The sequence below is a fragment of the Melitaea cinxia genome, chromosome 20 (genome assembly GCF_905220565.1).
Source record: "Melitaea cinxia chromosome 20, ilMelCinx1.1, whole genome shotgun sequence".
NCBI classification, from domain to species: domain Eukaryota; kingdom Metazoa; phylum Arthropoda; class Insecta; order Lepidoptera; family Nymphalidae; genus Melitaea; species Melitaea cinxia.
Genome location: NC_059413.1, coordinates 13,316,757 through 13,335,450, shown reverse-complemented (window position 1 = coordinate 13,335,450; position 18,694 = coordinate 13,316,757). Strand labels below are relative to the sequence as shown.

The 18,694-nt window shown below is 34.9% G+C and overlaps 1 protein-coding gene across 1 annotated transcript; it reads left to right on the top strand.

Moving 5' to 3' along the window:
• The first annotated feature begins 15,104 nt into the window (after positions 1-15,104).
• On the top strand, positions 15,105-18,002 carry LOC123663373 (mitochondrial fission process protein 1). The gene is made up of 4 exons (XM_045598061.1): positions 15,105-15,156; positions 15,832-15,959; positions 16,293-16,390; positions 17,825-18,002. The coding sequence occupies exons 1-4, from the start codon at positions 15,105-15,107 to the stop codon at positions 18,000-18,002; spliced, it is 456 nt and encodes a 151-aa protein (XP_045454017.1).
• The last annotated feature ends 692 nt before the right edge of the window (positions 18,003-18,694 follow it).

Here is an 18,694-nt window from a genome sequence, read left to right as displayed (position 1 = left end):
GTCCAGCCGTTTTAGAAGAGTATGTTAACTAACATTGTGACACGTGCTTCGCTCCACCCGGGGCTGTTGGAGGTCGTCATGGGGGGCAAGCATTATCGTCATCATCATCATCATTACAGCCTATACAGTCCACTGCTGGACATAGGCCTCCACAAGTTTACGCCACAAATAAGTGAACTCATGTGTTTTGCCCATAGTCACCACGCTGGGCAGGCGGGTTGGTGACCGCATTATCGTGTTCCCACCAAACTACTCGTTTGAGCGAGCAGCAGCATCCCGGCTGCCAGGAGGTTATAGGAAAATCGAACGTGCGAGTCCCTTCTCACACATCTACAGCCCGAGGGTAGACCTTATTTATTATGCCCCGGGCATTGAAGGAGCAAGTAGGTTGAGACGACGACGCCTTCGTCTTCCGCGCCGAGATAGATCGGACCTCTCCCGATCCCTCTCAGATGTCTCCTTCTCGGACATGTCAGTCTCACAGAAGGAGATCAAGGGTTTCCAGGCTGATTCCTTGAGGAGCATCGCTGACACAACTGCTTGCAGGGAAAAACCCCGATCTCTCGGACCAGGATCTGACACTCAGTGCACCAAGCCAGAGACGACTCTAACGTGTGCTGCACAGTATCCTGATCCACGCCACAGTGGCGGCAAACTGCCATCGGTTCACATCCGATCTCACACAGGTATTCGCCAAAACAATTATGGCCAGTCATTACCTGTGTAAATTGGACTTATTTACAAATTTCGCCTTTGGCACAATACTCGTATATTCTAAGTATATTCTTAGAATTTCAATAAAATTTTATACCTATCAATTACTTTATTTGATCAATTGCAAGAGATTTTTGCATAAAAATACCATTAAGTTTAAAACATAGCAAATGTTTAAAAATCTGGTCTAATAACAATCAAATAAATGCCAGTTAATTTTAATTTAAGCAATTAACACATGTTAAAAAATAATTTAGGCATTAAATATTAAAATTAAGTAAATCTTTGGAAGAAATGAATAAAGCAAGTATGGCTACAACCTATGAGGTAAATATTTTCGTATCCTTAGCGAAATCTACGTATAAAAAATAAACGCAAATATTTTTTCCTCAAACACATTCAAACATAATATTATTCCATAAACATGTTATTGTTTGAATTTTATAATAAGGCAAATATATGGGATTCCCCGAAAAAATGGGACAGAATATATATAATAGGACCACTAACGGGACGCGCATACTTATAGAAGAACCTCAAATATTAAAGTTTTTAACTAGACAACAGTAAATAATATACTGACAATAAAAAAAATAGAATAAAATAGACATGTGGGATTACCTAAAATAAAACTAAATAGAGGGTATAGCGATAAATAAAGAACCAACTATAGGAACTTACAGCGTAGAAAAACAAGCTAACCTTGTGTGGACGTTGTGACTCCTTTTCGTGATATTGACACTAATTTCGCACTTTTGAAACGAATAAATTAAATGTAAAGGAAAAAATTGTAAAATTTACTTTGCAATAATAATGCGCAGTTACTCATTTAGTCATATTTACATGTTGACAGTTAAAACGGAACGGTTTTTCTGCGGAAAATAACAATGCTGCTATTCTGAAATAACCCAAAAGAGATATGTTATTATTATTATTTTTTAATTGAATTTATTGAATTGTTTAACTTATTTGTTAAATTTAATGTTATTTATATACAAAAATCTGTAGATAGATTAAAATTTGTGATCAACTTAACTAACGCATTAGGTTCACTGTAATGTTAGTTAAAAGTTTTTTTGCATCAATAAATAAATAAAATAAAAATAAATAAAGTGTAGAAACATTGTGCTCAAGAATTAAATTCTAAGCTTGTGTGTCGAAAAGATTGGTAACTTATAGAACCAGTCGTTTATAACAACGCCGTAATCAGTTACAGCGACAAAGTCATCGGAACTATCGATATACATCTTTCTTGGGCACCTCAGCTCAGTGAGATCAGCCGTAAACTATTTGCAGCTATTAGATCATTGCGACGACTGCAATATTTCCTCCCTTTGCCTACCAAAATCACGTTAGCACAGTCACTCCTTCTACCACTTGTTGACTATACTGACACTTGCTATCTTGGTCTTAAAGAGGAGCAATTAAATAAGCTTGAACGCCTTCAGAATCTTTACACGCAGTTCATATTTGGTCTTCACAAATATGACCACGTTTCTGAATTTCGCATTTGTCTCAAGTGGCCTCGGATTCGCTTTCGCGGGAACACTCACGTAATCTCGCTACTATATTGTATACTTTTTCATTCTAATACACATTGTTTTGCACAGAGTAGTAAAGAGGTAACAACCTTTAAACGTGTATGGCCTATGGGTAAACTACGTAATTTTTTAAGCTTGCAAACGAAAAATAGCAACTTTTTTACATTTTACATCGAAAAGTAATACAACGACACGATAGGCAAAATAATAATCAAATAAATACGCATTAATAGAGATAACTCAAAAAGTACCTATCGATTACAAAAATTATCTTCGAAATCGGTCAACCCAGTATAAATTTCTGAGGTAATACACATAAAAAATACAGTCGAATTGATAACCTCCTCGTTTTTGGAAGTCGGTTGACAAAGACTGCTTTCACGGTCCTTCGTACCGTGTCTAATAAGGCCTTCTGGAGACTGATGAAGCTACCCCAGCACTGCAGTGCATTGCGAATTTTAGTTGAAGCAGGATGCGACAGATTTACAGCTATAATTAGAAAAGCATAACATCCTTGATGAGCCGTACCCAGGGCAGCTCCAAAACCTTCCTACGGGCAATAGCAGCGAGACCGGATCTGTGTCCAGATCGAAAAAGACACAAAATTTACTGTGATCCTTTTAGTTGAATTGGTACTAAAATAGTTTTTTTAAGTCTTCTTTTTACTAATCTACAAACGCATTTCGCGGGGTTCGAAAAAATTTTTTTTATTCATTTTATTTCCAAAAAAAGACGGTAATTAAAGGTGTAAGGATGGGCTCCAATAGTGCAGAGTTAAGCATTACGTGAATAGAAAGTTGAGTAATTAATTAGTATGCGAATAAAGGGTAAAAATAAGGGTTGATATTATAAATTTAAATTTTTACAAATGGTTTTATTTATTATTGTATACTTTATTGTACACCACAAATATATTAAAAAACAAAGCATAAATATAGTTACAGACAGTGAAGTACAATGGGCGGACTTATGCCTAATTAGCCATTTCTTCCAGACAACCCAGTTACATACAGACATTTATTTCTTGTTTATGTAGTATACTTAGGCTTGGCTTTTTAGGCTACAAGGTTCCACTACCACCTTGAACTTAAGAAGCCGACCGATGGCGGGATTACCATCTAGCCGCTGGCTTTGAAACACACAGGCCGAAGACGGGCAGCAGCGTCTTCGGTGCGACAAAGCCAGTCCTGCGGTCACCAACCCGCCTGCCCAGCGTGGTGACTATGGGCAAAACACATGAGTTCACGCATTTTTGGCGTGAACTTGTGGAGGCCTATGTCCAGCAGTGGACTGCAATAGGCTGGAATGATGATGATGATGACTTAGGCTTGAAATTTGTTACTTCGAATTAGATACTAACTGACAAATACAGGAAAGAAAATCACCAATAATCAGTGCTAACACATATTTCACAGGGTTATGCATAAAAAAAATATTAGACAAACTTCAATAATTTTTTTCGATACCTACTATTATTGAACCTGCCAAAGTTATTATAACGAAAAAATAAACCGCGATAAAATCCGCAAAAGTTGTTTCATTATAATGAGTGAAATTCGCGTAAACATTAGAAAACAATCCGCCAAAGTTAAGCAAACTGTTTTTAGCACATTTATTTACAAAAGAAGAAATAAAATCAAATGTAGCGTTTAGGCATAAAAAAATTGAGTTGGTTACTATGAAAATGAGTACCAGTTTTATTCTAACTTATTAATTGAAAACGGATAAAATAATATGTTATCCATGAAACTACGCTCAGACACAAAAAATGAAGATCGCAAAGATTTTTTTCCATTCCTATTTAAAAATTACCAGCTAGTTCCCATTATAACTAAACTTGGGCTAAATACATATTTCCGGTTCGATTTAAATAAAATATTTCAACGTCAATTGCATATTTTTGAAGAAATTTTAAGATTCTTACATCATCAACATCTCAGGGTTTTTAGCGCACTAAAAACATCATCACATCACATCTCTCTTCTTAAGAGAAGATCTGTATCAGGTATTTAAATGTTGATTATTTAAAAAGCAAATACCATTTCAAGATGCATACCATTTAGAGGGCGATTCTTCTGTCTCATAATCATTGCGGATATGATACCGCGGCCTGTTATAGCTATTCTATCACATTCCCTCTCTCATGCTATCCCCTTTTCTCTATAGGGTGACGAACCCGGAAAGTTATAAGGCTTAACAAAACCCATGTTAGTGTAAGAGGACTCACTAGGGCTGACGTCTCATATCCCAAACTATCTATAATTGTAGAAGTTACATTAGAAATTGGCAGGGGCAGGAGAGAAGGCACTAGTGTACAGCGCACGTACTGTCATTTTTTATGTATCATACACTTTTTTGATACAACTAGGTCGGCAAACAAGCGTACGGCTCACCTGATGGTAAGCGATTACCGCAGCTTATGTGAAGACGCCTACAACACCAGAAACATCTCACACATGTTGCCAACCACAGCCCCCCCCCCCCACCTACGCAGGAGCTCTGATCACCTTACTCACTACAGGAATACAACACTGCTTGAAAGCAGTATTATTTAACTGTAATCTTCTATAGGGTCGAGGTAGGTACTTCCCCAATCGGGTTGCTCCATATATTGAGCATACATTTTCTTCCATGCCCTACCTCCGTTAAGTTCTATTATGAATTCTTTTTTCTTTTGTTGCCCGGAGGAGCCGTGGGTCATGTCAGACTCGTACAGACCACAACCCCTGGGGTGTCCCTTCGTCACGCTTATGGCGGAATCCCGGGGACGCTATAGCACTTCCGCAATCCTGCAAGCGTGTGTCCTTGCAGGTCTGTTGTATTGACAGTTTTCCGAAAGGGGCACTCGAACACTAAGCACGCATTCTTCCTTCTATTATATACCCTGCCCAATGTCTTATTATACCGGAATTCGACTATCCCAAGTCGCCGAAGCCGAAAATAGTCGGTATTACTATTATTTCCAATTGCCAAATCATTTTTAAATCACCAACGTCCTTCAGTAAATATCATATAATACTTTATCAACCACGTTAAATATTAAACAAATATTAAAATACAACGGAATATTTTATTATTTTGTTTAAGTGTTTGTTTCTGACCTTGCTTGTAAAATATATCGGTACTTTGACGTTACATTGCAAATAAAGACTTATAACGCTCAAACGTCACTAGCATTAGTTAGTTACAGTGGTATATCTATACTCAATACAAATAAATATAATTGGAGTGTCTGTTTGTAATATTAAAATAACCGCTTTTTACTAAATGCATATGGATGTATACACGGTACATATACCAAAATAGCATTTTTTACAATTTTTATCTGTCTGTCTGCCTGCCTGTTTGTTCCGGCTAATCTCTAAAACGGTTGGACCGATTTTGACAAGACTTTCACTGGTTGATGAAGTAAGGAGTAACTTAGGCTACATTTAGTATAGAAATTTATATATTTTATAAGTCTCTGAACTGAACAATAACTTTTTTGTTATATTCCACGCGGACGAATTCGCGGGCACAGCTAGTACTGTCATAAATCAATAACTGGTTCGCATAAACATAATTTGCACAAGTCTTATGTATTTAAAATATAGTTTATTTGTAAAAGATAAAAAATCTTATGTCCTTTATGTTGTTTTTCATATTTTTCAGGAAATTAAATTAAAATAGATTACTTTTAATAAATTATATCTGATATTTACATTTCTAATGTTTGTATTTTTACACGTTAGTATAAATTATTTTCTTAATATGTTGTATGTTATCATCAACTCAGTACTGATCGTACGGTCAAACGCATTAAATTTAAAAAAAGTGTCATAGGTCATTTATTTGTGTAATTGCTATTTTTTTTTTTCTATTTTTCTTATTATTTTATCTATGTTTAATTTTATTAATTAAACTCACAACCGTCGGTGTGTGGGCGCCAACACGTTGTACCACTACACTAAAGCGATGCTTCCGATTTATTTTTTGAACATTCTGGTTTATCTATACTATATAAGCAAAAACTTTGTACACCTTTTTACGAAAATTGCGCGGACGGAATAGTATGAAATTCCGCACACTTATAGTTCATATAGAGAAAGAGTGTAGAATGCTAATATCTTTTTTTGAATTATTCATATAAATATATTATATCAATAAAAAAAAAAACCATTACACATACTACCATGTATTTTACTCTTTTGTTAATTGTCAAAGTCTGTAGTTGAATTGAATTTTTTTATGGTCCTTAATTTCAATTTTTAATTATGGTCAAATTTCGTTTTTTTTACACCTAGGTCGGCTAACAAGTGTACGGCTCACCTGATGGTAAGCGATTACCGTAACTTATAGACATCTGCAACACCAAAAGCATCTCAAGCGCGTTGCCGACCCCACCCCTAATTCCCCTCAAGAGTTCTGGTCACCTTACTCACCAACAGGAACACAATACTGCTTGAAAACAGTATTATTTTGCTGTGATCTTCTGTAAGGTCGGGGTACTACCCCAGTCGGACTGCTCCGTATTTTGAGCAGAAAATTTCCTGCTGTGCCCTACGAGTACATCACTTATTAGATTCGTTTTTATTCAAAATCAAAATCAAAAATAACTTGTATTTATGTAGGTTTTAAAGCACTAATGAATCTGTTTTAAATAATTTTTGACACTGTTTATTTAATTAATGAATCTATGTTATATAAATAAAAATGAATGTTTTTTAAGTGCATAACTCGAAAATGGCTCGACCGATTCGGCTGATTTATTTTTGATACGTTCCTTAAGGCCCACGGAATATTTTTATACTAAAAGAAAAAAGAATTATTTTTTTTTTTTTTTTTACTATATATTTTGACAGGTCGAAGTCTGTCTGCGCAGCTAGTAATAGTTAAAAGTGATGAATCCACAAGAAAGTCCGTATTTACTTTAAAAACTGCGTTTTATTATAAAATTGGTAATATCTTGCGTTAACTATATGAATACCTACCTAGTAATTTCAAATAATTAAATACGGGAATAGTAAAAAATAAGGTATTTTGTTTATCCCCTTTATATTATGTATGCCTTAATTGTTTGACTTGAAATGATACACTTAGTGTCGCAATAAAAACGCGTAATGAATAATAGTTAAGGTTTAAAAAAAAAGTTTTTTTTAAATTACTACCGAATCGAATGACTACCTGAATATGACAAGCCATGCTATTACTCATATCAAGGCAGCTTTTGATTGGGTAAGTTTAGTTAGTAAGGTGTTCTTAGAGGACCTCTACTAAATGTAAACTATCTCTCTGCAAAATTTCATGTTGGTAGCATAAAAATAAGAAATTTTAGAAAATCTTTCGACGGTCCTAAGACATTTTTTAGGCGGTCCTTGTCATAAAATCCGTTATAAGAGAACATCTACTAACTATTATCTATTTTAAGCCGACTTCAAAAAATGGAGGAGGTTACTCAATTCGACCGTATATATATGTATATCCTCGTTTGGTACCATGATAAGGATCTGATGATGGGATCCCAGAGAAATCGAGAGAAACGCTCGAAAATCCGCATAACTTTTTACTGGGTATACCGATTTTAATGATTTTTAATTTAATCGAAAGCCGATGTTTGTCATGTAGTCACATTTAAACGTCATCGAGATCTGATTAAAACTTTTGGAGTAATATTTCATAATGCGTATTTACTTGACTATTTTTTCGCCTACCTACGTTGTATTACTTGCCGATATAATTGAAGTCGGTTTTTCTTCGTTTGCCTGCAAACACAATTATCCTGTCAAGTTTCAATTTATTAGCAGAAAAAATTAAGGACTACCGTACAAACTTGTAAGAGCCCTTAGACACATTTAATACGGTCCTATCGAAAAATCCGTTCTTAGCAGATGTCTACTAACTATAAACTACCTCCCTGCCAAATTTCATCTTTATGTCTGTAATTTTTTTTTTTTTTTTTTTTTTGAGATTTCGTAATGAGTCAATGGCCTGACGATTTTATATATATTTGCCTATTTGAACAAATTCACAGGATAGACTATAAATTAAAAAAAAAAAGTTTACTGCCTTTATACCTGACATTCTCAGTTTAAATTATTATATTTTATTTTTATTTCTTTTATCATCAGTTTATTTTATGTGCGATGGAAAAACTTCACTTTTTTTTTGTAATTTTACAATATAATATTATATGAAGGCTTAGATCACTCAACGGGCGACGGAGAGAGACATGCTTGGAGTCTCTCTGCGCCATCAAATCAGAAATGAGGAGATACGTAGAAGAACTAAAGTAGCCGACGTAGTCAAACGGATCGCAAACTTAAAGTGCCAACGAGAGGGGCACATATTTCGAACAACTGATGGACGTTGGGGTCTCAAGGTGTTGGAGTGGCGGCCTCGCCGCGGTAAGCGTAGCATTGGAAGACCCTCCACTAGGTTGACAGGTGACATTAAACAGGTCACTGACAGCCACTGGACGCTAGCATCACTGGACCGCGAAAAGTGGAAAACTTTGCAAGAGAGATCTATGTTTATTTGTTTATATTCTATCAGTTGTCAATGACGATGACGATGAATTCAAATCTATCCTTAAGTTTAGCGTTATATGAGCACGCCAGGTATTTATCATTTCACTGATATACATTTTTTCATATCACTAAGGTGTCAAACAAGAGTACTTTCCACATGATGATAAGCGGTTTCCGTAGCCTACGATACGAACGCTTCACTTCAGTCTAATACAGTCTACTGCTGGACATAGGCCTCCACAAGTTCGCGCCAAAAATGGAGTGAACTCATGTGTTTTGCCCATACGGTCACCACGCTGGGCAGGCAGGTTGGTAACCGTAGGACTGGCTTTGTCGCACCGAAAACGCTGCTGCCCGTCTTCGGCATGCGTATTTCAAGCCCAGCAGTTAGATGGCTATCCCGTCATCTGTCGGCTTTTTAAGTTCCAAGATGGTAGTGGAACTGTGTTATTCCTTGGGTGGCTATATTCTTTACTGCCGTAACCACACAGCAAACGCTTACCAGCGCTTGTAACACCTGAAATATCGCAAACGCGTTGCCGACTCTACCTCTGCCGTCAACACAGCGTATCACCAGGAGACCTCTGGCTACCTTACTCGCCACAGAAATACAACCCTGCTTGTGAGCTGTGTTATTCTGGAAGGTTCAGGTACTTCCCCGGTCGAGCTGCACCGAATTTTAAACCAGATTACCCGCTATGACCTACTTCATATTTCGATTCAGTTCTATGGCCATTGTTTTGGTTAAGACGCTCCTGGGAGGATTGGGGATTGGGTCGGCAACGCGCTTGCGATGCTTCTGGTGTTGCAGGCGTCTATAAGCTACGGTAATCACTTACCTGAGCCGTACGCTTGTTTGCCGACCTAGTGACATAAAAAAAAAACCATGAGCTGATTAAAATTTTCTGTATAATCCCAATGTCGATATCTCAATGTTGAAATGAGTCATAATAAATTTTAATTCAATACGAACTACGAGTATAGAAGTGCATAGATTGTGTAATTTAATGCTAATATAATAAAAAGGTAGAGTTAGCTCAGATTGTTTGTTTGTTTGTAGGGGCTAATCTATGGAGCTCCTGAACTGATTTTGAATATTCTTTCAAAATCGGTTTAGTAGCTCTACGAAAATTGTCACCCAGCGAAGTAAACACGGCAAACTAATATATTATGTGTATATAACTAATAACAAAATTATTTTAAAAGTTTTCTTGTCGTTATTTACATTTCATTCAAGTCGCGATGCGTCATTTTAGTGTTTCATCATTAAATTAAGTAAATAATTATTGTAATGATATTTATATTTCAACATTCAAAGTGTACATTATGAAATTGTACAGTGGCTTTGAAATATAAAGAGTACACATTTTTATTCAACGCAAGTTTTGTCGACGAAAAAGTAAAAAATAAAACATTTAATTACGTAGGTACGTTGTTTTCGATTTTGTAGTTATAAGTCATTCGAAATAATTTACACAACACAATTACAAGTTTATTAACCTTCGCGAAACTTGAACAATTGAAAGTAAAAGCGACATCACTGTTTTTTATTTGGTAAAACAACAGTCTGTTGTCATTTCAATTAAAATTGAAAAGAAAACACTCCATTCTTTATGATATTTTAGTTTTTCGACTGTTCATTATTTATTATTTAATAAAAAATTATAACTACAACTTACGATTTAATCACATTCTTTATAAACACGTCATTTTACGCATTCAAAACGTATATGTTGCTGTATTTGAAACATTTTGCGTAATTATTTTGCACAAAAATAACATACACATAACCTATAACACATCACTCACGACTTGTCAACTTAAGTACTGAACAAAATTGTTATTTGAAGGCCGAATGAAAGAACAGCTGATTGGTGAAACCGATCGAAACTATTATTAACTACTATTTTGATAAAAAAATTATTATCGTACTTGTTTAATGCTTTTATATACTCTTCCTAATACTGTTTAAAAAGTATTTATTTAAATCGTGAGATGAAAATGATGTCGTTATCATACATATGTTTATATATTATGTCATCAAGTTTGAATAAAACGGTCGACCGATTTGCGTTAAAAGTTTAAGTATTGCGTTAAAGTTTAGTAATTAATAGGACTGTTTTAATTATTACATAAAAGAAAACATTATCATACGAATCCAATGTAGAAACAAACTGTCTATGTAAACATTTACAATCAAATGATAATGCTCTTTACATAATTTTGTCTTTTAGTATATCATATATGTTTATTAAAATATACAGGGTGGCCGATCACTTGACGTCATAAAAAAAAATTTAGGTCCGGTATGTTGTGGGGTATCCGAATCACCCCCATGTATGTTACGCGATTTTTTATAGTTTAGGAGTTATGAATTTTTTTCGATTTTATGAGAAATTTCGACTTGACCATCTTAAAAAATTTCTAAAAAAAAAGCGAACATTTTTTTAGGGTTTTATTTTTTGCAACTGAATTTGCATAAGTTATACTTTTATGCATAAAATAATCAGCTTCGTCGCTTTGATGAAAGTTATGAAAATGTTGGTCTAAAGTCAAAAATCTACGTTCCGTGAATTAGGACTTAAATTTTCAACTTTAAATTAAAAATCTAAACAGGTGACCTTATGATTTCTTAGTTAGTCTTAAAAATGCGCCAGACTCTCAGCTTTCATAATAATAAAAAAAAGCCGTACTTAATATGGAAAATTTGGCTAAAATCGGTCTTCAAAGACAGCAAGGTGGAGAATTCTTAAAATTAGCCTATTGATTAAAAAAAATTTTTTATCATTCCTAAGGCTAATTAATGATTAGAAAATGCTGGAAACCTATTTTGTTGGTTGGATAAGAAAAGTTTTAGGCTTTTAAGTAAGAACGAGATCATAATGTTAAAATTATTTAATATTTTTAAAATTTATAATAAATGTTCAACGTGGCCACCTTCAGTAGCAATGAAATAACGAATGGTGACACAAGTATCAGTAAACACAATGTGAGCACAACTGAGATCAGTAACTAACGAACTAGCTTTGATCGGTTGCGATCGGCCTCTTTGCCACCGAGAGTGAGGGAGATAGCAATATAGTTTCTTATTCTTTCAGCCTATTGTTATTGCAAGTAAAATTTGCCGTTTTTTTACGACGGTATAGAATGTGTATTGTTTCTGGAACTGGCCACGTTGAACATTTATTATAAATTTTAAAAATTTTAAATGATTTTAACATTATGATCTCGTTCTTACTTAAAAGCCTAAAACTTTTTTTATCCAACCAACAAAATAGGTTTCCAGCATTTTCTAATCATTAATTAGCCTTAGGAATGATAAAAAAAATTTTTTAATCAATAGGCTAATTTTAAGAATTCTCCACCTTGCTGTCTTTGAAGACCGATTTTAGCCAAATTTTCCATATTAAGTACGGCTTTTTTATTATTATTATGAAAGCTGAGAGTCTGGCGCATTTTTAAGACTAACTAAGAAATCATAAGGTCACCTGTTTAGATTTTTAATTTAAAGTTGAAAATTTAAGTCCTAATTCACAGAACGTAGATTTTTGACTTTAGACCAACATTTTCATAACTTTCATCAAAGCGACGAAGCTGATTATTTTATGCATAAAAGTATAACTTATGCAAATTTAGTTGCAAAAAATAAAACCCTAAAAAGATTTTTGCTTTTTTTTTTAGAAATTTTTTAAGATGGTCAAGTCGAAATTTCTCATAAAATCGAAAAAAATTCATAACTCCTAAACTATAAAAAATCGCGTAACATACATGGGGGTGATTCGGATACCCCACAACATACCGGACCTAAATTTTTTTTTATGACGTCAAGTGATCGGCCACCCTGTATACCTAATTAACTTTTACAACACAGTTTACTCTCGAAAGTTTAAACTTGTGGCGGCTTTTCTAATACTTCGAACTACTAAAAGTTCGAAATGTTGAAAGGTTTGTAATATCGAGAGGTAAACGAAAGAGTTAGAAATACTAAAAGCAATATTTATTTATATGTTAAAATATAGTGTTTATTGATTTAAGCATAATAAAAGTTTAAAAGGTCACAATGACACGATGAGATACGTATAACGTACTAAAAACTAAACTGCAAATCACATAGCTTAAATATGTTCATATTTCAATTCTAAGTGTTTCAATTAGTGAAAATTTATATTAACGAGAGAATTTCGATTTTATCGTTTATGTATTTGTTTTTTTTTTCCTAATTTACTTAGGACCTGTTTCACCAGTTGTGGATAACACTATTTGACAGGTTAAGATAATCAACATAAGATAAAAAAAAATTATATATATAAAATTATTTCATATTTAAAAAAAATGCATCGTACGTTAGAATAAGAACTGGTCAGTGGACTCACGTCTCTGTTAGAGACATGAGTCCACTGTTAATAATAAGTCTGAGATAAACAAAGATGTTGTTGAATAACGCCTACCTTGATAAAAAAATAGCATGTTTTAGAAATAAAAAGGACATGGGTTTCAAAGGCCCATGGATCTTACTTTCATTAAAAAAAAAAACATTTTAAAGTTTATGAGGTATTTTTTCTCCATCGTATGTAATTACACTGTATTCATGAGACATGGCTTGTTGCAAAACGGAATCCAAAGGCTGTAATTTATTAGTCAGTCAGTTTTTCGGGTCCTAATAGCCTATTTTACCTCCTGCTGCTAAAGGCTAATCGTAACTTATTCGCAGGTTAAACTTTATTCACAACTGGTGAAACAGGCCCTCAGACTTCCAAAAGCCATTGAATTTGTTTAATTGAACCAAAATTTTGCTAGGGATCCAACAATTACATTGTATCGTATAGAATTTTAAATTATATAAGCTTTGAATTATTAAAATTCGAGTTATTGTGCTTATAAATTGAGTCATGCCTTAATATGTTATCAAGTTAGTGTAAAATTTAAGAAACAAAATTGAGGATGACACGACCTGCTCTATATATCTAATTTAGTAGAATGTTCTTCAACATGGCAACATTTATGTTATAAGTCATATCTGTATTTTTATTAATTGTTCAATTGGCATTTGGTAGTCGTGGGTCGTAACGTCTTTTATGTGTAATCGGTTATACGTAGTTTCGTGGATACGCGTAACTAGTTTCGAAACTGCTTATTTTTCGAAACTAGTTATTTTTGTATACAGTATCAGTACGGGACGGCGACGTTATATTACTTTTGTTTGTATTATGGTTATGAAGTAGTTATATGTTATAACTTGTAACATATACGAATGCCGTTACGTACGTTAATATTGATGGATAGTATAATTAAATTAATTTCCCTTCATATTTTATCCAGGCTTACGACTGGCTGCAAAACATGTTATTTAAATTACTTTTTGATTTTTGTATAGTCATAATAATCGATGCAGGCGTATTTAGAAGTTCATTTGATTTTATGTACAGTTTTTAATTATTTTTCGAAATACAATACATACATACATATAATTAAAAATACAACAAAAAACCCATACTATTTTAGTACCTACTTCAACACGAGACAATAACATTAATCGTTAATAATTAATCACTCGTCAACTGTCTTAACTTAATGCTAAATAGTAAATTCGAAAATATTTAAAAAGAAACACGACCGAAATTAAAATTTCTTTAAAAAAACTGTGCGTATTAAAATAAACTTATGCTCATAGTCAATTGCGTACAAAATCCCATGAGCATATTCGAAAACAAAGATGATTCTATAGTACTTATAGCCATCTCTTTTTATCCTACGCGTAAGCGTATCTGCGTATTGTAATGATTAATATTAGTAACCTGTTACGTTATTAGGCAAAACGCTTATGCGCCGGTCGTTGTGTCAAGTTTTTGATAAAACTGCGTACGCAAAAAAACTGCGTACGTAAAATAATCGTTACATTCGTATCGGCGAAACTACGTATATGGTTATTAGCTTCGTAACTAGTTACTGAAACCGATTACGTTAAATAACGCCCACTGCTAGCATTTGGCATATCAGTCAGACGACTTTGTGACAATTATTCTCGTTGTCGATGTAAAAGTATGAATATTGAATGTTAATTTTATTGTTACTTAGGTCACTAATTATAAATTATAATGTATAACTATAATATACAATTTTTAATATTTAAAGGTTACTGACTCTGAATATCAACGTTACGTTTTAGTAAATAATGTTCAGTGATTACATTCAGTAAATATAAAAAAAAGTGTTAAAATTTCGATATTTTATTAAAACGGTTGAGGTTTGTGTGTTATCTTGTTGCTAAGTTCTTAAGATAAAACTATTTGCTAATTATTACATTTTTCTTCTTACTTTTTATCTACTTGTAATTTGAATAAATATGACAGAACAAGGAAAAGATTTATTCCGAGATACATGGGTGCGATATTTAGGTAAGAAATATAAATTTTTAATACAATTATTTTTTACTAAACATTGGTAATTTAATAAATAAATATAAAGTGATTAGATACGTATGTAATTCTTATGTAATCGTATTTAATCTTTAAAAATTAAAAAAAAAAACTTATACATGATTTAAAAGAAGATAGACGAAGACATAAAGGTGATAAATATTGTACTATCCACACACACGTTTCAATAAAAATAATTGGTTGAAATTTAGAATCTTTTGGCATGAATTTAAGGGCGAAAAGGTGTGAGGGGAGATTGGGGAGTCCCCCTCAACCCCCGCGTACCACTCAATTACAATTCACTTAACAGCTAATTTAATAATAAATAAATAAATATCTCATGACATACACACATGGTCGTCTGTTCCTAAGGTAAGCAACTTAATACTTGTGTTATAGGTAACAGGCAACTGTTAAAGCTAAATAATTTAAATACTGCTAATAATTAACACAAATACTCAACACGGATTACAACCCAAAACCTCCAGAGTAGAAAGCAGTGCCAGTACAAACTGCCCTAACAGGCTAGTCAAATGATCAGATTATACCATTCGAATACTAATAAATACAATAAAATGTTAAATTAGGATTTCTCAGCCACTTACCCTTCATCTCCGGTAATGTAACGGTCGCTAAACAGGTTCATGCTTGCAGGATATGCCAATGAAGTCGGAGAGTCGTTTCGTGCACTTGTGCCCGTGAAGCTGGTACGTGCGAGCTATGGCCTGGCATTCGCCTACGTGCTCGCTGACACTGGAGATAAGAGTTTGAAAATGTATAAGGTAAAATTTACCTTACATGTATAGATAATTGAGGTAGGGCTCAACAAGATATGTCCTGCTCGAAATCTCTAGATCACCGACAACTAAATATCACTATTCTAAAGTGGTGTTGCTTTCCAGTGTTGAGTAAGGTAGTCATAGTTCCATGTTTTACGGTCGGGGTTAGGGCTGACAACATGCTTGTAATGCTCCTGGTATTACAAGCATCCAACAATTACAAGTAATCAATCAGACAGACTGTCCATCTGTTTAGCTCTACATAATATTAAAAAAAATGATGTGTGCTATAGTACTTCATAACAAATTATTAAATTAAAATTTTTCAAATTTCAGAAAGACAACCGGGCCAGAAATATCCTCTTAGAAACGGGAGATGCCCTTATATGGCAGACATTAGCATCGGTCGCTATTCCAGGCTTTGTTATAAACAGGTATGTATAAATATTGATGATTATAAAGTTAACTATATTTTATTCATTTCAATAGTGAGGCATTGCTGTCACTTACAAATTAACAAATTAAAGTGTATTTAATTAGAATGAGAAGTTTAAGTTGAACATTCAAAGCAAGCAATTCAGATGTAGCTGTAGTTGTGGGCTCGATTATCCGCATTTAGACTCAATGCTGGTCCATTATGCGTGAAAAAAGGGCTGACTAGTTCAGTTAGCCCAGCTCCTTCCAGAAGCTTAGAAGCCTCATAGGGCGTTCACAGGCTTCTCGAAGCGTCCTTATTTCCCTAAGGATGGTTGCCCGGTGTGTGGCCACTCCCTCGCATTCCAGGATCGTGCGTGCGTGCGTCGTGCGTGCGTGCGTGCGTGCGTGCGCGCGCGCGTGCGTGCGTGCGTGCGTGCGTGCGTGCGTGCGTGCGTGCGTGCGTGCGTGCGTGCGTGCGTGCGTGCGTGCGTGCGTGCGTGCGTGCGTGCGTGCGTACTGATAGGAACGATTGTCACTAACTTTACCCTATTTTTCCTCCCTTTTATTTCTGTCTCTTTCTCTTAATGTGTATTTTAGTAATATCCAATTCTGCACACCTACAAACATCTGCTCTTGTGACGTACAAGGTTTTACTAAGGTTAGCTGGTAGAGAATCCTTTAAGCATTAAGCCTGCCTTTTGTACAGTTCTTTAATACATTAACTGTGCGATAAAGTATCTAATAAATAAATAAATAAAATAGTATATATAAGCAGGAAGTAAAGCAAGGATAAAGGTTTGAGATTAATTAATTAGGTGTCTGTGAAAACAACTGGGACTGGCGGTCCCTTTACGCGCTCTCCAAGACATGTTTCCACACGGAGAATGACATTCACGATCACGATTCAGCCTGTAACATCCTACTACTGGGCTTAGGCCTTTTATTGTATGTAGGAAAGGATTGCAGTTAAATCCACCACGCTGTTCCACTGCAGGTTGGTGGATATGTTACCCACTATGAGTAACGTACGCTATCAGGTGTGTATGATAACAACTGGAACCGACGGCTTAACGTTCTCCGAGAAACAAGAACAGACATCCAAAACGAAAAGAAATATTTGCACAAATACAAACGTTTATCCCGAGTGGGAATCGAACCCGCAAACCGTCGGTGCTTTAAGCGACTACACGCACCACTACACCAGAGCAGTTGTTTAAATTTAAAAAAGCTACATGTAGGGTTATGGGTATTTGGGACGTCCTCCGGCCCGTTGGACCGACGATCTACGTAAGATTGCCGGTGTAGGCTGGATGAGGATTGCGGTAAACCGGGATGTTTGGCGCTAACTTGGGGAGGCCTATGTCCAGCAGTGGACTGCAACAGGCTGATCTGACTGACTGATATATAATTTGGGTTATAATTAAAGTAATTTTAATTTATTCATTTTTCAGGATATGCAAGTATACTGGGCAATATTTAAAGAATAATGTAACGAAAATCCCGCCAACTCCAAGGAGCGTGATAACTGTAGCAGTAGGTCTCGCCTCTATTCCTATAATCGTGGGACCCATAGACTTAAGCGTGACAGTACTCATGAATCTGACATACAGACGATGGATGAAATCTTAGATAATATGTATGTATATCGACAGCATTATTACAACTGTCGTCAGACCAATGGCGTAGCGTAGTGGGGTTTGGGGGTGGGGGTGTTATTACCCCGAATGTCATACGACGGGACTTTTTTCATCATCACGACTATTTTGATGGACAAAAAATCCCGTCCGTAATTTAAAACAAAATAGTAATGCAATTGTGCTTGCAATGAGAGTGTTCAATTAATTTGTTAAAAAAATGAATTGGTTTAGGCGGCAAAACCACGCTACTCCACTGCGCCAGACATCGTGTGAAAACAAAAGGGTAATGGAGTTAAACTATATGAACTATATCCATCGTAATAATCATTTTCTCAAATTTACTCTCACTCTAATGACGTATCACCGTATTGACCGAACGGCCCGACGGTGCTGCCATCCTCCGGATGCTGCGTCAAACTGGGTTTTTGGCCGTATTTATTACTCGAAAAATATGTATATAGATCCATAATTTACTCTCGATTTGTCTATGGTACAAGGAGATAATGTCTGGCACAGGGTTTTTTTTATACATCTGCAAATAAGCGTACGGCTTATCTGATGGTAAGCGGTTACCGTAGCTTATAGATGCCTTCAATAACAGAAGCATCGCAGGCGCGTTGCACTACTCACTACAGTAACACCTGCTCGAAAACAGTATTATTTATCTGTGATTTTCTGTAAGGT